Source organism: Charadrius vociferus, unplaced genomic scaffold (assembly GCF_000708025.1).
Source record: "Charadrius vociferus isolate BGI_N301 unplaced genomic scaffold, ASM70802v2 scaffold87, whole genome shotgun sequence".
NCBI classification, from domain to species: Eukaryota; Metazoa; Chordata; class Aves; order Charadriiformes; family Charadriidae; genus Charadrius; species Charadrius vociferus.
Window position 1 is genome coordinate 430,908 of NW_009649314.1, and position 26,106 is coordinate 457,013.

The 26,106-nt window shown below is 37.5% G+C and overlaps 1 protein-coding gene across 1 annotated transcript in view; it reads right to left on the minus strand.

Moving 5' to 3' along the window:
• Positions 1 to 26,106, minus strand: part of DYNC2H1 (dynein, cytoplasmic 2, heavy chain 1) — a 197,053-nt gene that overhangs the window by 59,621 nt on the left and 111,326 nt on the right. The window contains exons 78-83 of the mRNA XM_009889410.1: positions 25,479 to 25,604; positions 22,102 to 22,212; positions 20,039 to 20,194; positions 17,926 to 18,001; positions 15,452 to 15,663; positions 13,508 to 13,612 (exon numbers count right to left, since the gene is read on the minus strand). Coding sequence (XP_009887712.1) covers positions 13,508 to 13,612; positions 15,452 to 15,663; positions 17,926 to 18,001; positions 20,039 to 20,194; positions 22,102 to 22,212; positions 25,479 to 25,604 — 786 coding nt within the window. The remainder of the gene's footprint in view (positions 1 to 13,507; positions 13,613 to 15,451; positions 15,664 to 17,925; positions 18,002 to 20,038; positions 20,195 to 22,101; positions 22,213 to 25,478; positions 25,605 to 26,106) is intronic.

Consider the following 26,106-nt stretch of genomic DNA (forward strand, 5'->3'; position numbering starts at 1 on the left):
GCACTGGAGGGCAGAGGGACCATAGGAACCTGGTTAGTGTTCAAGGTTCAGCTCCTCCAAGTTCAGGAGTGATGCATCCCAACAAAGAGAAAGTCTGGCAAAAAAGCCAGGAGGGCTGCATGGATGAACAAGGAGCTCCTGGACAAACTCAAACACAAAAAGGAAGCCTGTAGAGGGTGGAAGCGAGGACAGGTAGCCTGGGAGGAATACACAGAAATTTTCCGAGCAGCTAGAAGCGAGGACAGGTAGACTGGGAGGAATACACAGAAATTTTCCGAGCAGCTAGGGATCAGGTTAGGAAAGCTAAAGCCCAGATAGAGGTAAATCTGGCCAGGGACATCAAGCGCAATAAGAAAAGCTTCTATAGGTACATCAGTGATAAAAGGAAGACTGGGGAAAATGTGGGGCCTCTGCGGAAGGAAACAGGAGACCTGATTACCAGGGATATGGAGAAGGCTGAGGTACTCAATGACTTTTTTGCCTCAGTCTTCACTGGCACCTATTCTAGCCACACCGCCCAAGTCACAGAAAGCAAAGGCAGGGACTGTGAGAATGAAGAATCGCCCGCTGTAGGAGAAGACCAGGTTCAAGACCATCTAAGGAATGTGAAGGTGCACAAATCCAGGGGACCTGATGAGATGCATCTGTGGGTCCCACGGGAACTGGCAGGCGAAGGTGTGAAGCCACTATCTGTTGCATTTGAGAAGTTGTGGCAGTCCAGTGAAGTTCTCACTGACTGGAAAAGGAGAAACATAGCCTCAGATTTAAAAAGCGAGAAAGGGAAGACCTGGGGAACTACAGGCCAGTCAGTCTTACCTCTGTCCCCAGCAAGATCATGGAGCAGATTCTCCTGCTAAGGCACATGGAAAATAAGGTGACTGGTGACAGCCAACATGGCTTCACTAAAGGCAAATTATGTCTGACAAATTTGGTGGCCTTCTATGATGGGGTTACAGCATTGGCAGATATGGGAAGGGCAACTGACATCATCTACCTGGACCTGTGCAAAGCATTTGACACTGTCCCGCACAACACCCTTGTCTCTAAATTGAAGAGACATGGATTTGGCAGATGGACCACTAAGTGGATAAGGAACTGGCTGGACGGTCACACTCAAAGTGTTGCGGTCAATGGCTTGGTGTCCAAGTGGTGACCAGTAACAAGTGGTGTTTCTCAGGGGTCAGTATGGGGATGGGTGCTGTTTATGGTCTTTGTCGGCGACATGGACAGTGGGATTAAGTGCACCCTCTAGAAGTTTGCCAACAACATCAAGCTGTGTGAAGCAGTCGACAAGCTGGAGGGAAGGGATACCGTCCAGAGGGACCTGGACAAGCTTGAGAGGTGGGCCTGTGCAAACCTCATGAAGTTCAAAAAGGCCAAGTGCAAGGTCCTGCACATGGGCCGGGACAACCCCATGCACAAATACATACATGAGCAGAGAACGGATTGAGAGCAGCCCTGAGAAGAACTTGGGCATGTTGGTGGATGAGAAGCTCAACATGCACCAGCAGTGTGAACCCACAGCCCAGAAAACCAGCCATATCCTGGGCTGCATCAAAAGAAGCATGGCCAGCAGGTCAAGGAAGGTGATTCTGCCCCCCTACTCTGCTCTTCTGAGAACCCACCTGGAGTACTGCATTCAGCTCTGGAGCCCCCAACATAGGAAAGACATAGACCTGTTCGAGAGGGTCCTGAGGTGGGCCACAAAGATGATCAGAGGGGTGGAGCACTCTCCTATGAAGACAGGCTGAGAGAGTTGGGGTTGTGCAGCCTGGAGAAGATAAGGCTCCAGGGAGAACTTACAGCAGCCTCCCAGTACCTAAAAAGGGGCCTATAGGAAAGATGGGGCAGGACTTCTTACCAGGGAGTTTAGTGATAGGACAAGGGGTAATGATGTAACACTGACAGAAGGTAGATCTAGATTAGATATTAGGAAGAAATTCTTTCTTGTGAGGGTGGTGAGACACTGGAACAGGTTGCCCAGGGAAGCTGTGGATGCCCCATCCCTGGAGGTGTTCAAGGCCAGGTTGGATGGGGCTTTGAGCAACCTGGTCTAGTGGGAGGTGTCCCTGCCCATGGCAGGGGAGTTGGAACTAGATGATCTTAAGGTCCCTTCCAACGCAAACCACTTTAAGATTCTATGAACTGTTAGCAGAATCCCATGAGAAGCTGGCATAATTGGAGACAGCATAGTGCACAGCATATTACTTTCAGCTGATTAAAAAGGTGAATAAAGGAGTATTTCTGAGTGATCTTGAGAACAAATCACCTCCTTGTGCTGAAATACCAGAATTTTCAGCAGAATGACTGGTTGGTTGAGCAGAGAGGGTCTCAATGAATTGAAAGACAGAAAAAAAGGAACATATAAGAAGCAAAATCAAGGACAGAGAAAGAAAGAACATAAATGCACTGCTTGGGAACTTCAGGATGAAATTAGAAAAGCGAAAACCCAGATGGAAATAAGACTAATAGGGAACATTAAAGGTGAAATGGTTTTCAACATATATGCAAAAATTCAAAGAAAACAGGGTATTTGAGAAATGCAAAAGAATGTAAGTGAGGTACGGTACATAAAAGCCTGAAGTATTCAATGGCTTCTGTGCATGGTTTAAGGAAGGAAAAGAGCAGCTAATAACAGGAGAGTAACAATCTACTTAGAGAACATGAACATACTCATACATGAACATGGAGTTAAATCCAGTTGGCAGCTGGTCACAAGTGGTGTTTCCCAGGGTTCAGTACTGGGGCCTGTTCTCTGTAATATCTTTATCAATGATCTGGACGAGGGGGTTGAGTGCACCCTCAGTAAGTTTGCAGATGACACCAAGTTGGGTGGGAGTGTTGATCTGCTTGAAGGTAAAAAGGCTCCGGGATCCGGGTAGGCTGGAATGATGGGCCGAGGTCAACAGTATGAGGTTCAACAAGGCCAAGTACCGGGTCCTGCACTTGGGTCATAACAACTCCATGCAGCGCTACAGGCTTGGGGTGGAGTGGCTGGAAAGCTGCCTGGCAGAAAAGGACCTGCAGGTGTGTTGGTCGACAGCCAGCTGAATATGAGCTAGAATTGTGCCCCGGTGGCCAAGAAGGTCAACAGCATCCTGGCTTGTATCAGAAATAGCGTGGCCAGCAGGACTAGGGAAGTGATTGTCCCCCTGTACTTGGCACTGGTGAGGCCCCACCTCAAATACTGTGTTCAGTTTTGGGCTCCTCACTACAAGAAAGACATTGAGATTCTGGAGCGTGTCCAAAGAAGAGCAACAAAGCTGGTTGAAGGGTCTAGAGCACCAAGTCTTATGAGGAGCAGCTGAGGGAACTGGCATTGTTAAGTCTGGAGAAAAGGAGGCTGAGAGGAGACCTCATCACTCTCTACAACTACCTGAAAGGAGGTTGTAGTGAGGTGGGAGTCTGTCTCTTTTCCCAAGTAACAAGCGATAGGACAAGAGGAAATGGCCTCAAACAGCACCAGGGGAGGTTTAGATTGGATATTACGAAAAATTTCTTCATCAAAAAGGTTGTCAAGTATTGGAACGGGCTGCCCAGGGAAGTGTTTGGATCACCACCTCTAGAGGTATTTAAAGACGTGTAGATGTGGTGCTCAGGGACATGGTTTAGTGGTGGACTTGGCAGTGTTAGGTTTACAGGACTCGATGATCTTAAGGTTCTTTTCCAATCTAATGATTCTATGACTCTACTCAAATGAAATCCAAATGAGATTCACCCCTGGCTTCTGGCCAGTGTGATGGTAACGCTGCTCTGTACCACATATGAAAAATCATGGCAATCAGAGAAAGTCCTTACTGCTGGTAAGGATAATATTATGCCTGCCTTAAGAAATGGATGGATGGACATTCATGGAATGACAGACTATTCCACCTAATCTCTGTCCCTACAGATATCATAGAACAAATCAATATAGAATCCCGTTCCAAACACCACAGGAAAAAAAGAAGGCAATCAGAAACAGTCAACATGGCTTTACCAAGAGCAAACAATGCTTGACCAACCTTATTGCTTTCTGTGATGAAATCACTCTGTGAATGAGGGAAGAGCAGGGGATACCACTAGTAAGACTTTTGACATTATCTTCAATCACATTCCTATTTTGGAAACTGAGGAAGAATAGACTTGAAGCATGATTTCAACAAATGGGCTAGGTGGAAAACTGGCTGAATTGCTGGAAGCAATTGGTAGTGATCAAGGGCCGGACATTTAGCTGCCAACTAGTGAGAAGGAAACCAGGCTTTGATACTGAGGCCCACACCATTCAATTTCTCCATGAACAACTTGGATGATGGCACATGGGCAAAGCCATAGACAGTCTTTGCAACAGTTCCACTTAGAGAAGGAGGTTCAGCTACATAAACTCCAGAGATTCCTTCTAACCAGCGCCTCTATAATTACATGATCTAAGAAAACCTAACCAGGATTCCACTCCTTTCATGCCACCTTCTATTGGTGTACTTTCCTTCTGTTTCTCATGCATTAATTTTAACTCAAGATGGCATTTACATTTTTAACTTAAGTTTTTTTTAAAAAAAATTCTCTTAATCTCAAACTGCACTCTTGAAAACTTCCTGTTAGTGGGCAAGTAACAGGTCAGTCTCACAAACACACTCTCTTCCATTAATGCGAATGACGGCCTTGCCTAAGGATGCACAGTTAGTTGTGAGAACAATTCACTTGCTTTAGCAGTTGAATAACATAAAACTGATAACACACATATGAAATTTGAAATGTGTTGGTCTTTCACTGCCCTGGAAAACAAAACAAGCAAAAAAATCTGTTTACTAATTAATAAAATCCCTTTTTCATTTCTTAGCATTTCTAAGAAAATTATCAACATCTTTGAGTCAAGCAGTATAACCTGCCTGATATAAAATGACTGAATTTTCACTTCTTCTTCCTGAACTCTTCTATTTTAAAACGAACACTTATATATGAAACGAAACTATAACTATAACTATATTTGGATTGTTACAACACTCAATGCAGAAATGGGAGAAACAACTATGTTTTAATTCCTGTCCCAAAGAATACCTAATTTTTTCAAATAACCCAGCTTCCAGTAGAAAAGACCTTCCAATTTCTGCATAACCAACAACCTGGTAGTTATGGCAGTTTTTCATCTCTTAAATGGTCATTAAAATGCTCATTATACAATTTTTAGAAATACTGTTGACATTATTATAGAGCTTGATCCAAAGTTCAATGGAAAGAAATAGTACTTCCAAAAGGTGATTCACCCCTTTATTTTAGAAGCCTATCTAAGAATGGTACAAATTATTCCCTGTATCTGCTTGTTTTTCTTTAGTAACAAAAAAAATGGATAGCTAGTGAAGATGAGGTGGCTAACATTCATGATTCAAGTTAGATGAGATGAATTACATTAGGGCTTTTTTTTTTTTTTAACTTCAATTGGCTTTGAATCAGGCTTATATTTTTCTATCACAGTACCTAGACATTTAAAAGAAAAAAAAAACTCACATGAAATTACTCCAATATCAATCAGGGGAATTGGAAGTGGCTTGAGTCAATAAATACATCACAAATCTTTTCTATAGTAGGATTTTAACAAAATATCCTTTAATAGTTGAACTACAAATCTGACAGAATCTCTGTCTGTATTTCAAAGATACACTCTTATTCCACAAAATCTATTTTTAAAATACTGTTGACTTGCGGGAAATATATTAAAGAATAGCATCTAAATGAAATACTTAGTATTAATGCAGGAGGTATTTTAAGAATTACGAAAACATTAACTGAAGATAATATTAGTGAAGGAAACAGGATTTCACAAGTCTACATAATTCACTCTGTGGCTGGTAGGAATGCATTATTCTTTGGAGACGGACTGTAACACACAGGAAGACTAGATAACCACCAGATTAGGCACCTAACTCTGAGGAAAATAAATCTTTCTTAGATAAATATCATCCTTAGTATAAGAAATATTTCTTCTGTTGTTAGTTTATCTGCCATCCTGTAATGAATACTCAAAAGAATGACTTCCAGCAAGGAGGATAAGGCTCCTTCTCCACCTGCCCACGTGCAATAGTAGAATGAGTAGAAACAGGTGAGGAGGAAAAAGTTCTATCTGGGAGGCCTGTGGGCTACCTGAGCCTGACCCATGGATCAGAACCAGTGCCGTTCAGAGGCTCTTATGGATGCGACACCTTGTTTCAGAGAGATTAATAGCTAGAATCCATATGACCAAGTGTAACAAGGGTATCTGCCAACAGGCTTGCTACTAGCAAGCAGAGCTTTAAACTAGGTTTGTCATGCAGTGATGACCGAAGTCCAAAGAGAAATGGAGGGGCAGAAGGTTGGAAGACAGTACCTAGAGTATAATGTGATGGGAAAGGCATCCCTTTATATATGTCAAACAGCAAGTCAATTCTCTTGTTAACAACACAAAGCAGCACATTAAATTACAGGAATGGTTCGATTCTTTATGGTGCTTTCATGAATACCAGATGGATTCCATGAAGACACTTTGAGATTAGTTAGATGGGACAGAAAAGCAGAATCCATTATTATCAAATGAGCTGCGACAAATATCTACGATTAAAAGAAAAAGGAGTATCTCAAGGAACCATCCTTCTGCAATTACTTTCAGATAATAAAAACAATGGAGTTGCTAACTGGGAGAAGTGAGAGTGATTCCCATCACTCACTCTGAGACAAAAGAGGCGAAGATAAACATGCAGCTGGGTTTGAGAGAAATGTATTTGGAAAGTTAAATTACCTTATAACTCTACCCTGCCACAGAAAATACTAGGCAGATTTGAATTATATTTCAGGCTATAAAATTTGTCTGAAAAAGGTTCTTAAAGCAAGTAATTTTGTTGCAAGACCTGAACCATCAGAACTGCAGAGTATCACTGGCCTTGTTCAAAAGCAAATAAAATTTCAAAGGATAAAATATAGGAGAAATACTCCCCGCAACTTCAGTTGAGGTGAATTGAAACCCACATATTTGAAGTTATAAGTATTCACAGCTCAACATTTTAAATTGGTATATAAAATCTTCAATTAAATAATTTTATAGTATTTAATTGAAAAATTGGTAAGAAGCTACAGTCTGTGGACTCTTCAACAATCTGAAGCTCAAAGGATTATTTTAAATTTGTGATGCCCTTAAGCAATTTGAAGATGTGGTGGGTTGACCTTGGCTGGCTGTGAGGTGCCCACCAAAGCCACTCTATCACTCCCCTCCTCAGCAGGACAGAAGGGGAGAAAATATTAAAAAAGGCTCATGGGACATCACTCGGCAATTACTGTCATGGGCAAAACAGAATTGACTTGGGGAAATTAATTTAATTTACTACCAATCAAATCAGAGTAGGTAATGAGAAATAAAACCAAATCTTAAAACATCTTCCTCCCACCCCTCCCTTCCTCTTGGGCTCAACTTCACTCCCAATTTTCTCTACCCCCTCCCACTGAGCAGTGCAGTGGGATGGGGAATGGCAGTTGCAGTCAGTTCTACACACTTTGTCTCTGCTGCTCCTTCCTCCTCACTGTCTTCCCCTGCTCCAGCTTGGGGTCCCACTCAGGTGAGACAGTCCTCCACGAACTTTAAAATGTAAGTTTCAATTATGCATGCACAATCACCCCCAAGACCTCCTAAAAAATGAACTGCAAGCCCACAGGCTTGCCTTCCACTTGCCATTCCTGGGATGCTGGACACAGAACAATCAAGATGCTGTACTAGAATACAGAGAGACTGTAACTATCCTTTACCCTTGCATGATACGTGTGAGAGAGCATACTCGTTTGTCCATGAAAATATCAAAAAACCCCTATTCCTCAACCTTACTGAGACTTATCTCTCATGCAATAGTCTCTGTATGATTATGAATCTGTACGTGGAAGAGAATGCTGAATTCATGATTGTTTGTCCATGAAAATATCAAAAAACAACCTATTCCTCAACCTTACTGAGACTTCTCTCTCATGCAATAGTCTCTGTGAAGCATTATGAATCTGAACGTGGAAGAGAATGCTGAATTCATGATGCAAGATATTATTAAAATTATGATACACAGTATTCTACATAGAAATTAGCATTAAGCAAACTAGCCATGTTGATTATCACTGGCAGTCATATTTGAAGAGTTTTGAATAACTTACCTATTACTGAATGGCTTTTTTCACAAATTACTTTAACGTATTATTGAAGAACGTTTAGGTTAACCAGTCGGCTGATCATACATAGCTACTAGTTACAGGCTGCAGTGATTTGCAGGCATAGCCTTTTGACAGGATTTGATGGGATCACACAACACTAATAGAAGGCTTTAAATGTTACGTTCTCTAAGGAGTGTCTGTAATGACTAAGTCTGCCGTGCAAAGAAAGAAGGAAGACAAAACAATGGCTCTACGGTTTCATTTCATCTTCCATGGTGGTTACTGGCAATACATTGTATTAGTTGCAGATATATTTGGGTACAAACTTTTTAGCAGGGCCTGTTACAACAGGACAAGGGGTAATGGCTTTAAACTAAAAGAGGGAAGATCTAGACTAGATTAAGAAAGATATTTTTTACACTGAGGGTGGTGAAACACTGGCACGGGTTGCCCTGAGAGGTGGTAGCTGCCCCATCCCTGGAAACATTCAAGGTGAGGTTGGACGGGGCTCTGAGCAACCTCATCTAGTTGAAGACGTCCCTGACCTTTGCAGGGGGGTTGGACTAGATGACCTTTAAAGGTCCCTTCCAATCCAAACTATTCCATGATTCTATGCTAAAGCCTGCACAGAACAAGATAGCTCTTACTGCATTTTCCAAGGTGGAAAAATGCATATGTAGGCCTGTCCATTTCAGTCTGTAAAAATGCTATTTATCACATATGATAAATGTTATTTTGACTAAGACACTATATATATGGTTCTATTAAAAATTATAATATAGGTTGAAATTGCTTCATAGGAATTCATAAACGAAAAGAAATATGGTCCCAGGAGTAAGAGACAGGCACACCAGAGCCAAAAGCCCACTTTGCAAGAAGGTGACTGGAGAAAGATCTAAATTACAGACCCTTCTCATCCACAGGCAACTTAAAGCAAACCTCCACATATTCTGACTGCTCTAGTCATTGGTTATAGGTTTGATTAGGAGATTAAGCTACCTGAATACAGGCCAATATACAGACAAATTACAGCATTTATCAGATCAGAAGAAAGGAATCATGTCCTCACCGAGTGGTGAGGACTCTTGCTGAGCATGAGGAAACTTGAATTGCAGCTCTACAGAAAATCTCTACCTGGTCTAAAACAGACAGGACGAGCTACGGTGACTCCTGCAGCTGCACTGTCAGCTGAGTTCTTTTCTATTTTAACTGTACTGTTCTGCGGAGAGAACATAGCAAGAGATGTGAGATTACTCCTGACCATATTCAACCTAAGGGATGTTGTGTCAAAGGCTTGTTGTAACAGTAAGTAAGGCAGAACCGAAGAGCCACAGTGAACTCTAGAAATCCAGCCTTTAAAAATTTACCTAGCTCTAGCTACATAAGGCAACTAAGGACAAAATCCAGAAAAAAACTGTAAGTCATGCTGCTGAAAAGATCACGTCTATTTAAGTCAAATATTTTCTTAAAATCAAAATGTCTCTTACTAGTATGCATGTTGTATTAATACTCTCTAAATTACACTACAGAACATTGTAAGACATAATTTGTAACAATTCAATTAGTAATTACCAATACTAGAATAATACAGCTAGCAATATTCAGCTCTTAAATTAGAACTGAAGTTCTCTGCCAGAAAAAAAGAAAAGCTGTAAATATAATCAATATTTGCAAGGTTACTGAAAAAAGTCCATTTCTTTTTAGTGCTGTTTTAGGTTTACCCAAACCTAAGCAATGCAATAGGTTACAGGAGAGATCTCTGCATGATTGCAAAATGCTGCACTGTGCTGCAGCAAAGTTCTGCTCCAGCAAAGTATGTTGTTGCAGCAATACAAACTATCATTCCTATACACAAAATATAAATAATATTCATAGCAAGTCTATATAAAATCTACATTTCTTTTATCTAAGTTTTCCATCTTGAGTAGTGAAATGATGTCATAAAATGTTATCAGACTTCTGCAATAGAATTACATTAGTTTAATGTCATGGTTAATAGAATAGATCACAGCGTTACCCTTTTCAATAGTTACTTTAAGAGATCTTGAACTGATAAAAGATTGCTAATTACAATTTACTTAAAATCAATGTATATCTGAATTATTATTTTAAATCTCTGAGTCTACACGTATGACTAAAGTTGAAATTGCTGTCAGTTGATTTAAACACGTAACTTCAAAGTATGTATGTTTTTAAAAAACTACTTCCCCTAATACTGAGTTCACTGGTGTAGACAATGTAATTCTGTACATCTTTGCATAAGGAAGATTTTAGTAAAAATACAGACTGAGAAGTGATAATGGCTAGCAGATGAGAAACTATACAAGATAGCAGACATAAATTATGAGAGAATATACCACCTACTTGGCACAGAATCAGTGAAGTAGTGGATACAGTACTAAATTTCATCTTTCTGGTGCTAGTGACATGGAGACTGAGCTGGTAGCAACTTATTTCTCACTACCTTATTCATTCAGCTTTTCTCTGCTTTAGGTTGGTAATGGATTTATGAGAAACACTCCTGTTAGAAGACAATCATTCCATTTCAGATTGTGAACCATGGTATCACCTATGGATCTAAGACAGCTGCCAAACTGTCAGAAATGGAATGGGAATAGCATTCACAGTTAGGTAGAAACACAACTTAAAAAAAAAAATCTCCCATTTCTGTTACTTAAATTGCCTAGGACTTAAAGAAGTACCACAAACTATTATTGGAAGGATGACAAAATCTCTCATATGACACAGAAGCATCTCGCAGAATGGTAACTAAAGCAGTCTCATATTTTCAAGATTATTATCCATAGTTAATAATCAATGCTATGACAGACCAGTTCAGTAGAGTGCAAATCTGCATGTAAATGTGTTCATTACCTTTTTTCCCTTCACACAGGAACTCTGAATCTATTCTGATTTTGTGGAGGTTAACTAAGGACTTATTTTCAAATACTAGCATTTTTAACAACTGCAGCTTTTAAAAAATCATGTAAGCATAGCTGAAACAAATAAAATAATCAGCAGTCTACCCTGTATCTGACAGAAACAAAAGCAATCAAAGTTGATGTTTATGTAAAAAAAAATTAAGACAAAACCAAACAGAGCTACGCTGAGTCTTGGTGCATTTTTTGGCTTCGTAATAGAGGAGTTCTTGAGCTCAGCGTATTACCCTATGCACCCTCATCCTACTGATTTGTCTTTATATAGCTTTATAGTTTCATTTGATAATAATAAAACAAATAATTTGACAATACAGCTATGGATTTAAGTGAACAGATATATTTAAACAAATTTACCAGTACCATATTTGATATTCAACAAATGTAATACTCAAAGGTAAATTTTTTTTAACAGATAAAAAGGGGGCCGTGCAGAAATTTGAAGTTGAGTATTAGCAATTAGATACTTTTTCAACAAATGTAATTCTAAATCTTGAAATTATAGGGAATTCCAATTATAGGGAATTGCAATTGATTTTGCCAAGAAAGGTTGGACCAGACGATCCTTGAGGTCCTTTCCAAAGTGGTATTCTATGATTTAACTTTTTTTTTCACCCTTATAACTTGTCCTTATGTAAGACAGGATGCTAGGGCTGTGCAGAAAATTAAAGCGAGCCTTGATGTACAGACCAGTTCACTTCATAGCTCTGATACAAGATTCTCAAATTCAATCAACTTTCATGTTATCTCATGCAATTAGTTTACCAAATAAAGTAGTTAAATATTTGTACTGTTTAACGGCATTTATGCAGCAATCACGTGCTCTCATCCAGACTGAACTAAAAAGCAATGAAAAAAATATAGGAAAAAAAAATTAAGCTTTGCCTCAAAGTCCTAAACTTGCTCCATACTTGAGCTAAAAGGAATTAGAATTCCCCACAAACCTGGATAAAGGAAAGATGGACTTTCACTCACCTATGAGCATTACTGAATTTCAACTCAGGCTGAGGTACACCCACTTCTTAGTGAAACTCCTCCCTAGACCCTAGGCCTTAATGGCTCAATTCAGTTGTTACACATAGTGCCATTTGAGACTCTGTGTGTTACCCAAGAAAACGTTATGGATACGCAGATATGACACAGGACCTCCAGCTCGACGCTCTATGGGATCAGGGTGCACAAGCAGTGGGAATCAGTTGCTTAAACACTGGCTTCTAGTGCCATTTTGCCCCTGACTTCCAGTTGCCGGCCCAACAAGAAAATGCATTCATGTGGGTCCTGTGTCATATTTGGGAGCTCTTAGTAGATGTCTTAAATACACTGGGGCATCTCCAGATGATACAAGATACCAACTTTTAGGCAACTGAACTGACACCTAAGGGAAATTATAAAATATTAGCAATGAGAAGCTTTGTCCAATAAACCAAGCAACGTACTAATGATGAAGACATCCAGAGTTCAAATCACTCCATCTTTCCCCTTCTTAGACTGACAAGATAGAAGTTATGAGAAGAGCAAGAGACACTCATTTTTTTCTGGCTCCACAAAGGGTGAGAAGAATAGCTGTGCCAGCTGTGCCACTGATAGTACCCAGCATAATGGGTGACCTGGGTCACTCACCCCAGCTGAGGCTTCTACACACAATTTGAAAACAAATAGGTGCAAAATCCTTGATCATTGCCTATTATTCCAGCACTAAGATAACTGCATTCTCACATAATAAACATATATTTAAATCTGGACTGGACTGCAACTAAATGATAGCTAAGAACTCTTGACTATGATATAGTCATCTGCCATATCTTACAGCTAAAGCGATAATGGAAATATTTAAAATTAGTGAATTTTTAAACTAAGATGTACAAAAGCCCTGGAACTTACTTTTCATTACGTTGAGAATTTCATTATGACATGCCTAAGTAGTTGTATGCTATTCTCCAGTGAGAAGAACTTTTTCTTTTTTTTCCCAAAATTTCCTATTTCTAATAGTAAAGACAGAATTCTGACTACTGGGAGAAACCTTCAAAATTTGTCTTTCAGAAAAAGCATAACATGTTACCCGTATTCTATCCGTCAAACTATTGTATTAGACTTTGGTGACCAAAACTAAAACCTTAAATTGCAGTGAACAGCAGCTGTAAGAACTATCCCACTGACTTACATACATGGATTGTCTTCAACATGAGCTGAATTATATTATTGTAAACTTTCTCAATATTTTTTTGTTTATTTAAGTCCTTAACTAATAACTATAAAACTAAAGATAATTTTTATTTTATTAAAATATTCTATAGATAAAAGTCAAGATATTAAAAAAAAATCCCTCCATTTACTCTGACTTTCTTATGGCAATTCATATTTATGTACAGCTGGTTGGGTTCTCTAGCTTATACTTGACACAGAAAAGATTCAGAGGTCAACGAAAAATGTAACTTTACCTGGGAACTGATCATACGTTGTGATGAACGAGCAATATTAGCAGGCAGGCCAAAAAAGTCAGGTTTATCATCTTCTGGAAGGCTTTCAATAATATTACGATAATCCTGCATTAGAAGAAAAGAATAAACATAACTGAGGGAACTTTTTGTTCAGCTTATGCAATTAACAGAGTATGCTGAAAAGAATTTCATTAAGAGCTCTGCATAACACAAAGATTACAATAAGTATATAACACCTATCTTCGTAATCCTATTTATAAATTTCTTAATTTTATTTACAAAAAACTATCTTCTCTTATATAGCGTTTCCACTCTAAAAGAGCAGAAAGTAATTCTGATTACAGCAATGCTGTCAACAGAAAAAAAAATGTGATAAGACTGTGTCTGAAAAGTAGTTACAATATTTCTGTTGAAAACTGAAAAGTAAGATTAATGACTATATAAATAAAAATATTTCAGCATTTGGGATTTGAATAGTAGAATATAATACATATTTCTAAAATGAAGCACACTCACTTCTATTTAAATCTATGAAGATACTATCACTTAAAGAAAGTGAAATCGTTCAGGTAAAAACAGGTTTGCATGATCACTGGAGATGCAGAATAGCATCAGTAGTGGTTTACAGTATAATAGTCACTAGCGATGCTGCTCTTGTACGAAATAAAAAGAGGCCTCGCAGACTAGGGTAAACTAATGCTGCTGGATGTCTCTTTTATTGTGGCTTTAAGGCAAAAGTATTTACTATTTGAAAGTCTGGCTGCACCCTACTGCGTTATATCACGTGCATTTTGTCCTTTGCTTGCAGGAGCATGTCCTAGGTGTGCATGATTTACTTCGACACAGAATCTCACTTCAGAGATAATAACTGAAGCAGAACTCTACCCCAAACACTGAGGGAACACTATTTAGTAAGAGATATTATTCCAATTAACTTAACTAATCAAACTTAACTTTATTATTAGTATTCTACTAATCGAAACTACTTGCAGAAAAATATTTAAGACACAAAAGTATAAACTCTCACATAAATAATCATATAAGAAACTGAGAGATATTAAATGCAGTGCAGGCAAGAAGAAAGGTTCATCTATTTGACCATACTATCTACAAGAAGAGGGACCAGTCGGGTTTGTTTATTCCTTCCCTCTCTACAACATTAACTCAGCACATCTATAAAAAATAACCTATTTGAAGTAAAGAAATAAACAAACCCCAAACCTAAACAGTCAGAATCCAGGTAGAGAATGCCAAACAACAACTATTTATTTTAACTGCCATAATTCTATTTACATCAACTCATATTGGAGGTCTAGTATGGAGTCCTACATTAAAATGGGAATTAATCTTACTAACAGGAACAGCAACAATAGCATGTGAAAGGACAGGGAGAGATCAGTTCTTTAGACTCTGCTGAATTCCCTCTTGTTTACATGAAAGGAATACTAACAGAGAATCAGAATCCATATTTATCTCCAAATAAAACGTCAAACACCCTCCATGGCACGTTAGCAGAATATGTCAGAACGCTGATACATTTTGTAAAAAGGAGATCTATTTAGTTTTTCCTGTTTCATCCGGAGTTATAAGAATGTTTAGCAGTCTGTACAAAAGTGCTATTATGTTAATATACTGTTATATAAAAATATAATGATATCCTTCTTTTTCATAAATTGACCCCATGTCTTTTACTCAGTTCTTCGTAGCTATGTTGCTCTGCACCATAGTCCAATCAGGTGTCATAAAAAAGAGACTGACCAAACAGACTAGCAGAGTAGTTCTGACAACTTAAGAATTAGTGCTCCACACAAAATAAGTCTAAAATAAATGGAAATATCCTTTGGATTTTAACTCTGGTTTTCTTTGTGGAATTATTTCCAAGAATAAGTCTCAAAAATAAATTATTTTAGTTTCTATATTAGGTGATAGAAGGTGTATACTTACCAAAATACTGCAGGAATTTGGTAAAGAGATCGAACATGGGAAAACAGTCATCTTCTTGCCTCTAGCATGTAAACTGCCAATGATTTGTGAATTGAAAAGCTGCTCCAAGTAGGACCGAAGAACCCTCATATCAAAGTAGTTATCTACACGGCCTCCATAAATTGCATTTTCAAACAAGCCATGCACAAATTCCCACTGAAAATCTTTGGAGCCTATAAGTTAATTCATATTAGTTTTGTATCAATGGATAGCATTGCATTATAAGCATTTCTTCTTGTCATCACAATTCTTAAGTGAAATTAAAAAATACAGACATATTAAATAATAATTTCTAATTGATTTTCTTCTATATTACCAAATAATAAAAGTTGCAGAAACTTCAATGAGTTTGTAAATATGTGTCATTGATGAAATGAACACTTACTGTGTTTCAAAATGAGTTATTAGAAATACAAGTTTTGAAGTGCTTTTTATTGTAGCTAAACCAATTGGTTATATGCATCTCTGAAATGATGCTATTAAAATTTTAATTATGTGGTCCTTTGTCATAAATAAAAATAATTTCCCTTGTTCAAAATTTTATACATTATTTTGTATGACAGTACCATCTGATCTCATAAAATAAACTGATTGATTGAACCAAAACTAGATCATGCTCAAAACAGTGTCACAGAATATAGAATGGTTTAAGTTGCAAGGGACCTTAAAAACCATCTAGTTCCAAACCTCTGTCATGGGCAGGGACACCTAACATTACCAGAAATGTCATCTTTCAAACACAAAGATGTCTAGAATACGTACTTTGTAAATCACTATAAATCACACAACATAGCACATGAAACTAAGCATGTTACTATTAGTTTCCTGGTCGGACTGATGTTGCAATTAGATGACTCTGGTTTAGCTATACCCCACAAGTTCAAAATAACCTACTCCCCCTCCCCCCCCTTTTATTGCAGTTATCCAAAATAACTACATGGGACAATGACCTAGTTATAACCTATAGCTTTCACGTGCAGGTAGAAGCCTGATCAGAAAGGTACTTCTTAAGGTCCATTGAAAAAAGGAAGCTGCAATTACTTGAAGGGGCGGTTTATTGGTGGTAACTATTGTTTCCAAATACTTCAATCACTCCTTAGTAAGAGAAGTTACCTTCACAGCAATAGTTAATGAATAGATTAATGATTATCACTGATAGTTAATGATTCAACCTCTTCACATCATTGTATGTTTCAAGCAATAACTAAGGTCCAGTTCCAGAAGTACTAATCATCCATAAATCTCATTTAGGTCAATGATCGTAAATTATCTCTAAACATCAATGCCTAACTTTACTTTGAAATTATATAAAATGCAAAGACTTTAAAAGAATTACCTTTTTCATACTAACTAATATTAAGAAATTACTAGACTACTTAGAACAATGAAGTGGGCTCTATCTAACACAGTTTCAATATGAAGAATTCCTAAAATCACAGAAACTTTTAGGTTGGAAAAGACCTTTGAGATCATCAAGTCCAAATGTAAGCCTAAAACTGCCAGGTCCACAACTAAACCATGTCCCTAAGCACCACATTCACATTCAATTCATTTATTCAATATACGTGGGAACGGACACTTGGAAGGAATGAAGACGGAAGATTTCATCTTCCAGGCATTCCCTGTATTTTCTATTTATCCTTCAGAAATCAAGAAGCTAAGCAGAACAGCTCTTGACAGACAGAAATTATTCATTTACCCGGCCTCCCAAAAATGGAATTATGATGCACCCTGTATTTCTAGCTTTGCTTACTGGTGACGAGCCTTGCAGCATCTCCATTCTTATCCAAGTATTGTGGAAAGATAAAGCTCTTAATGCAACACCTCTCTAATGGTAAAACAGGACAGGTCCTGCTTGAACCCAAGGTCAGGTGGCACAAGGTGGCTTGCACTCATACAGCTAAACTCTCTTTTGCCCTAAAATAAGGTAACCTCTTACCTGCTGCCTATTGGAAAGAGACCCCTGACAAAGCATACCTTGTCACTGCCTATGAGAATGCCAGTCTGCGTAAATCAAATATGGGAAAAAATAAACCTGATCATGGAATAGTTTTAAGCCTGTGTCCAGTCCTTATAAGTTTACTAATACAGACATACGCTCAGAGTCTGGATGTACATCCAGAAAAGCCTGATAACACCTAAGCACAGCTAACTCAGGGGCAGAGTACTTCCCATAGTGATGTAGTTACCTATATACCTAGTCATGCATTTATATTTGTGAAAATATTCCAATGAAAAATAAATGCAAAATTTAAATACCTTCAAAGCAGCCTTTAAACAGAATGACCCCACTCCAAACAAAACAATCATGCAAAGTAATCAATTTATAAAAATTACTGTGAAAGTTTTTAATATTCTCAAAATTTTAAATGGGAGACATTCAGAAGGGTTATGCTACAGAGGTGAGAAATCTTTTTCCTTAAGAAGTGACTTACCTTCAAAGAGTCTATCAATAATGTCAAAACCAGCACGGAGATCAGATAAAGAAAATTCATAAAACTTGGTCCAACCCTACCATTAAAAGAAATCCAAAGAATTTAATTAGTCACACAATGATGACTGTGAAGTAAAATACAAATATTAGGTGGTTACTGAATACTGTATACTACTTAATGCTGAATGAAAAAAGAGACAACTCATGTCCTCCAAAGTGCAGCTTTGGAAACATTCAGTGGAGGTTGTATTAAAGAATCTGCTCTACCAGTGCATTTAATTTTACATACTTATACAAACTAGAATCCACTGAGTAAGAGGAATGTAAACTTAAGATTCTTTTATTTCCTAACAGTATTTACTTCAACTAACACTTGCTGACATCTGTGACTAGATCACACATTGAATTATGATTTAATTTCTGAGGGCTTTTTTCATTTCAGTTCCCTTTGGATTTTAATAAATAGGTCTGATTCTTCAAACACAGTCTACATTATACTTCCATGATTATACTCCTTAATTCATGCTATTTCTCTACTGACATAAAAAAGTCCGATGAGTAAAGCAATTACTCCTACTATTACAGCAAAAATGCTGACCACCATATGCATGTTCTAATTATTCTCAGTTTGCACCTCCTTTCTGTTCTTGGAGGCATCATTCTTTATATAGCATTAATGTGTAATGTGTATGTAATTCTCACAAAAAACCTTTCAATAGAAATGGGTAAGTATAAATAAATATTGATATATTATACAGAACTTAGGAAATTCAGATCTCAAATGTATCTCCTGTTGCTGTATCTTCTTATGAATACCGTATCATAGGAACAAGGGCATATGACTCATGATGAGAAACATGCAAATGCGTCAGATAACGTGCACATATCCAGTGAGACGGATACAGTCTCAGGTCAAGACTGCAGCTTCTCCACAGATCACAATCAAGCTATCAGCCCAAAGATCATAAGCTGGAAAGATGCCACAGTCTCTCAACACTGTTCATGTATTTATTTTTTTTTTTTTTTAACAGATCTGTACGTGGACCCAAACCAACCTGCAATTCATTATAAAGTACAACAGCTTCTAGCTGGGATTAATTGAAGTCCAGAAATGTTAGAAACTGGTAATCTTAAGCAAAATATAAAATGGTTGCTAAGTCTGCACATGAGACAAACACAGTTACAGTGGAATTAAGGAGAAAGCAGTAATTCTATCATGTCACTTGGGAAGCTGGCGGTAAATGACCATGAATTTGAACAAAGCCAAATGAGAGTTCATGTGTCAGATCAGTACTTTAAACATTTTCACCTATTCTGCTTCTTGAACACCATATTCAAAGTCTGTTAGCGCAAGAGGCAAACAACCTTATAAATCACAAAATCAAAACTCTGTTTGAGAGTAAAACTGTTTGAGAGTAAAAAACTCTCAAACATTCCAGGCTCTGTCAGATCAAATCTTCCAGATGACAGGTTAATTTCACCCTTCGTCTACATAAAATAAACAAGACATAGAACAGTTTGTTGGTTGGTTTTGTTTGGTTGGGTTTTTTTTTTTTCTGTTTAATTTAAGCATCTTCAGTCAGGAAGAAATGTTTGTTTTAAACAAAAATTTATCTAAGGAAAAACTACATTGCGGTGTCTGAAAACCATTATAATCCTCACAAGAAATGAGTAAATTCCCTTGTTCTTCCTTCTTCTTCAGTAGGGTTTGTGTGCAGAAAGAGTAGACAATGTCGTCTCATTCTTCCCACCAAAGTGTCTCTTTTCTCACGTCTTCCATTCAATTGTGTATGTTTCCAAAATATTTTTTCCTGTCCCAAGCAAACAGGATTCACAGAATCTTTTGGATGGGACCTCAACTCCTGCATCAGTATCAGTTAGTACACAAATCACAAAACAACCCCATGCAGGCAGTAGCAATTTTCAGAGGGACAGGCTACCAAGTTCTTATTTTGCAATGAATTCAGAGACAATAATGAAGGCAGGCACCAGAAGTATCCAAGCTTTCGTCGTCTCTGAACATGACCCAACATATACCTGATGAAAAATACTTCCAAGTATAAAAGCTAATAAATGGGGTAGTTTTTTTAAAAGGTAGCAAAAAAAAATATTACCTGAGGAATATAATTTCTTCTTTCTTGGCATACAGCATGAAACCATGCTAAACAAAAGAGCGAATGTGCTCGAGACAAATTTCCCTTTTTATTAATTTGCTCTGGTGTCCATGATTCATAGGTTCGCAAGAGATTCTTCTTGAGGCCCGGAGGTGCCTGTATTGAAAGGAAAAACACTGTTCTAGACAGAAAACCTGATACTTTTATGTATTGTTTTCTTAAATTCTAATTTATGATTTATAATTTAATGAAATAACAAACAGTATTTAATAAAACAAAATTTAACAGGAAAAAAATCTGCTTGTAATAAGTGGCCTAACATCAGAATTATTTCATACTGAAAATAAATTAAACATACTGAAGGAAATTGTAACCAGGACCAACTGATAGAAGGAGTGCACTACACTAAAAGAACTTAGTGTAAGGATAGTACTCTATCAAAATTTGTAAGCATAAAAGTAAATTTTTTCAAGAACAAGAACCTTTCTTCTGATTTTACAAGCTCAACTACCAATTATAATTTCTGTACTCAGAGTTAACTCTCCTTATGCCATCACCACTAGCCTATAGATGTGGTACATATGTATGATAAAATGCCAGTAATCTAATAAATAATACTAAAGTATTAGGTAGTGTTCACAACCAGTAGAAATGGCTGCAGTTAAAGTCTATATAATAACAAAGATTATAGTGCTTAAAAGTAAAACCAACTGATTAGATACACAGACATTTTCACATTATTTCCAAGTGTGAAGGCAAGCATAAATTCTGAAGATATTTAAAGCACATTTTCATATTTATAAGACTGTTCTTTCTCTCTTTTGAAAAATAACATTTGTTAATGTTTCCAGAAGATTACCACAGTTGCATATGTTGCATACGCACACTTGCGGAAAATAACTGCAAAATATTGTAGTCAACTGATGATCTTCTTTTAAACTATCTACATCTTGATTGGTAACAGCGAAGGGACATGCCACAACCACATAATAATCAAATATTATTAGTCAATTCATTGGTGATCATTGCCCTTTCGTGATAACAAAATATTTACCAGGGTAACAAAAGGATTTAGAACATTGCAACAGTGTGAAGTTCCAGTTATTCCAAAGACAGTGGGATCAGTAAGCTCAAGAAACGAGATGAAAAGAAATGTGACAATCCCATACAGTCCTGTAGTTTCTGTACCACTGAAGACCTCAATATGAGCAAGAAGGTATCCCAGAGGTTTAAAACACCTGCAGCCAATATAAAAGTGTAACAATTTTGGTTTCTTGAAAGTCAGCAACATAGAACTCTAAAAGGTCAGAGCTTCTTGGTTCGGCTGTAGGCAAAATGTCCATACTCCATAACCAACGGAAGAGTTAGTAGCACCCCTACCCATGACTTCCATAAACGACATTAATGCATAAATGCATAAATGTTTAGAGCACTTTCCAACAAGTTGGAGGAATATGGTCCTAGTTATTCCTTAGGCTGATCCATTCTGAAAGCAAAGCCCTCAATTTTTAGTAAAGGCCTTTAATTGTATATTCTGCTGTATGGGAGGAGAGTCATTTTTTGTTTAAAGGGTCCAGTGAATAGAAAGCTATGGGGCCAAAAAGAAAAATAAGGAAAAGAAAGTGTGATTCCGTGCTCTTCAGATGAGTACATTCATCAAGAAGGGGGAATTCCTTGTTTATCATCTATGTCCCAGCACCTGTGTAGGTTTTTGCTTTTAAAAAACACTGTGTAAATGCATAAAAGAATTTGGAGCGCACAACAAAACAAATACTTTCAGCTCAGACTTTCAATTGGAAAAAATACCTGGAAAGAAATTTTACAAACCTTTCATTTAAAGCACAGCTTCTGCAAATTTCCACATATACATTATAAATAATAATTAAAAAAAATTCAAGGTAAATTCATAGCAATTTTTGTATTACATATAATTGAAATAAGACAAAACCAGTTATGAAATAGTCCACATTATGCAAATTTTGTTCTATCTAAACATATAGTGTACTATACACAAAGTTCATTCTTTGAAAACATGCAACAAAAGCTTTCCAAACAGATCTTACTTCATAAGTTATTTTCAGACTTGACTGAAGCAAAATCGGAGTAAATTTTGGATGAACTTCAGTAGTAAGCCAAAGGCGGAAGTTTGGTTGAGGCTGTAATGTATTCAGTTCCTGTTAAAGAGATGTTACATATTAAAGGAGGTTTCCTTTGTGGTGGTTTTTGGGGGGGTTGTTTTTTGTTTTGGGTTTTTTTTTTATATACAGAACAGTATTTACAAAATTATAATACAATAAATGAGAAAGTTAGACCTGTCTAAAAATTCTTTAGCTGTTTTTACTGGTAAGGTTATTCAAAAGAATACAGTTCAAGATGTCTTGTCTCCACACATTACATATACCGTGCTCAAGTTCAAAGGTCCTCCTAGCCCTGTCAAAATATTTGCAAGTCCTTCCCAGATCCTAAATTCAGAGCATGAAATATATAGCAGTTCTTTACTTCTTTTTAAAGTAAAAAAATACCAGAATGTGGGCTGCATATCAACAAGAGATCTCGATGACTTTCAACAACTGTATAGCTACATTAATTTCTTTTTATTCAAGTGTTTATTGTATGCACACTTCACATATGATTGAAAGAAAACTGAAGATAAGAAAATGGAGTTCTAAGAGAATAAATATTGCTATTTCAAATAAAAAGGCTTCGCCAAAAAACAATGTAATTACTGAATGTATGAAAACATACTGCTGGTGCTTTAGGTGCATCTGAAACAGACATATTTTCCACTGAAGCTACCCAAGTTGTTTGACAATTGACTTGAGAACAATGTCAACAGTTTTGTTTATGTGTCTTGGAAGAAACATAGCTCAAAACACTCAAACAGATTTTCTCACAATCCAGTCATTTTTATGAGCTCTAAAACATACTCATAATAATTTTGTTTTCTGGGCTTTTAGTAAAGAAGAAAATTCTGTTAACCCATGAATTGTTCTGCTCTTTAGGCAAAATGACAACTAATCTGGTACCTAAAATCATAGAACTGTTGAAGTTGGAAAGAACCTCTGGAGACTGTCTCGTCCAACCCCCTGCTCAGTGTCAGCTATAGCAGGTTGCCCAGAACTGTGTCCAGTCAGGTTTTCAATATCTCCAAGGATGGAGACTCCACAGCTTCTCTGGACAACCTGTTCTAGTGTTTGACCAACCTCACAACAACAACAAAAAAAATCATCTTATGTTTAAATGGCATTTCCTGTACGTCAGTTTGTGCCCATGGCCTCTTGTCCTGTCACAGGACACCACTGAGAAGAGTCTGGCTCTGTCTCCTTTGCTCTTTCCCATTGGCCAACACACACTCAATAGTAAGGTTCCCCTCAAGGCTTCTCTTCCCCGGACTGAACAGACCCAGCTCACTCAATCTCTCCTTGTATGACACGTGCTCTGGTCCCTTCATCACCTTTGTGGCCCTTTACTGGACTGGCTCCAGTATGCCCACACCTCTCTTGTAATGGGGAGCCCAGGTCTGGACACAGGCACTCCAGATGTGTATCACCAGGGCTGACCAGAGGAGAAGGATCACCTCCCTTGACCTGCTGGAAACGCTCTGCCTAAAGCAGCCCAGAAGGCTGGTGACCTTCTTTGACGCAAGGGCATGTTGCTGGCTCATAGTCAGCTTCTTACCCACCAGGACTTCCAGGTTTATCTGCCAAGATGCTTTTCAGCCAGTTAGCTCCCAGACTGTCTGGGTGCCTGGAGTTATTCCTCCCCATGGGAAGCACATGGTATTTCCCTTTGCTGAACTTCACAAGGTTCTTGTCAGCCTACTTCTCCAGCCTATCAAGGTCCTTCTGAATGAAAGCATGCCCATCTGTTGTATCAATCATTTCTCCCAGTTTTGTATCATCTGTACGTGCTAAAGATGCACTCAGTCCCATTATTCACATCATTAATTAAGATGTTAAACAATGTTGGCCACAGTATCAACCCTTGGAGCACACCACTGATAAGTGAACTCCAGCTGGATTTTTTGCTGCTGACAACCAGCCTTTTAGCCCTGCAGTTAGGCCAATTTTCAATCTACATCACTGTAGAACAATCAGGTACATATTTCACCAGCTTGTCTATGAGGTTGTCATGGAAGACAAACTAAAATATGAAAATGATCCCCAGTCTTGGAAACAGATTTAAGAGGAGAAAACAAGAGATGCTGGTTTAAGTGCAATCATCTGCAGCGTGCATCATCTGATATACTGTGTTTGGCTAGAAGACAGGGCAGTCAGTTGTGAGTTGTGAAGAGGTATCATCTTCATATTGATAAAGTTCACACTGACCAGAAGACACATTTCATCTTCTCAAATGGAAAGACTGAGAGAACTAAATGTATGTACCTGAATGGAACCAAATTATAAATAGGCAGACCTCTCTTTAGACGATGCTCAAACATATGAATTACACAGCCTCACACTTCTTAATGGTATACAAAACAGAAAGGGGATGTGCTGAGTCAAACATCAGCAAAACTCAGTCTATATCAAGCTTAGCAAGAAGTTTAACACATTCAGTATTATGTTCTTGTAGAAAGAATAAGAAACTTCTAATATATATCCATATTTTAATATTTACAAGATCTAAAATTTTATAATTAGTAAGAGGCTTACAAACATTTCCTTACTGTTCACTATCATATTCAGACTACATGACACACATCAGTGTTAACTCGCTTTGCCTTCCCATTTTTTCAAAATGGATTATAAAAATGTTAAAGGCACATGCATGCCACATAGTCATTGCTAAACAGAAGACATACTCCAAGCTCATGTGCATGGAGTACACTTTACGGACAATCATTAGAAACTGGGAAATTAAGATTGTAGTAACTGTTGATAGCAATTCCTCACTTTTCTTTTTCTGAGTTCGTTTTGTGAATTTCACAGTGATATACATGTAAAGTCGCTTTTACTTAGTTAGCAAGTTAATGATTTTACATGCCATAAGTAAGAGTTTCTATAAAACTTTAGACATTTTAATTTCAAATTAACAAAAATCTCTTGGTGACTCAGACACTACACTTAACAGAAAAGAACTACTAAAAAGGAAGTCCTAGAAATAAAAAAAAAAAATAAATACATTAAGCATACATAGATTCAGAGTTCAGTAAACGTGGTCAGTATCCCATAAAGTACCAGAAGTCCTAACCAGATCATTTGTTCACTCACTGTGGCAGAAATACTCTACATTGTATGAAAATTAAAGTGCTCACACAAAGGAAGGAGCAGCTTAGATCTGAAGCATTTCACCTTATTCATGATTGAGAAAACTGCAAAGGTTTATTTTTAAATTGTTGGAATTTTAAAAATCACCATGGAAATGCCTGAAATGCTTCAGAAACGCTGCATACTAATTTTGTCTGGTTTCCAATACATTCATTTCTAGTTACCCTCACCTTTTCCAGTACAGGAAGCCAGGATGTAACAAGATGCAGGTTCTTTAAACACAGCCATTCTCCATTGCGTGCACATTCTTTTAAAGTTTGAATAGCCAGGTCAGCTTGGCCTTGGCCCATTGCAATCTGAAATGAAAGACACAGTTGCATTAGGAATTTATCATACCTTATTTAACAGTTAAATACAAAATTGTGCTTCCAAGTTAGACCACATATTTAAAAAAGAAGGTGTGCTAAAGACAACCAGAATTTTCTCTAATGTGAGAGGCTACTAAGGTAGGGAAAAAGATTAATGAAAACATAGGTTTTTTATTTGCAACCTATCTAAACCAGAGTTTCTTAAGAAACAACATTACCTAGTCTTTTTATGGAAAAAACATACATCATTTGGTGACAGTGATGGTATTCCCTGGGAAGTCAAAAAGTAATTTAAATATCAGTGACTGAACCGTATTACTGCAGAACTGTTGATACAACAAAAACAGGAGATAAATGAGAATAAATTTTCTTTTGACTGTAAGTTAGGAGTACTTACTTTGAAGAGAAACACTCAATTTCATATTGAGAAGAGTGAAAAACTAAGGCTTGTCTCTTTCCAACTGGGAAACTTGAATAGCTTAAGTCTTTT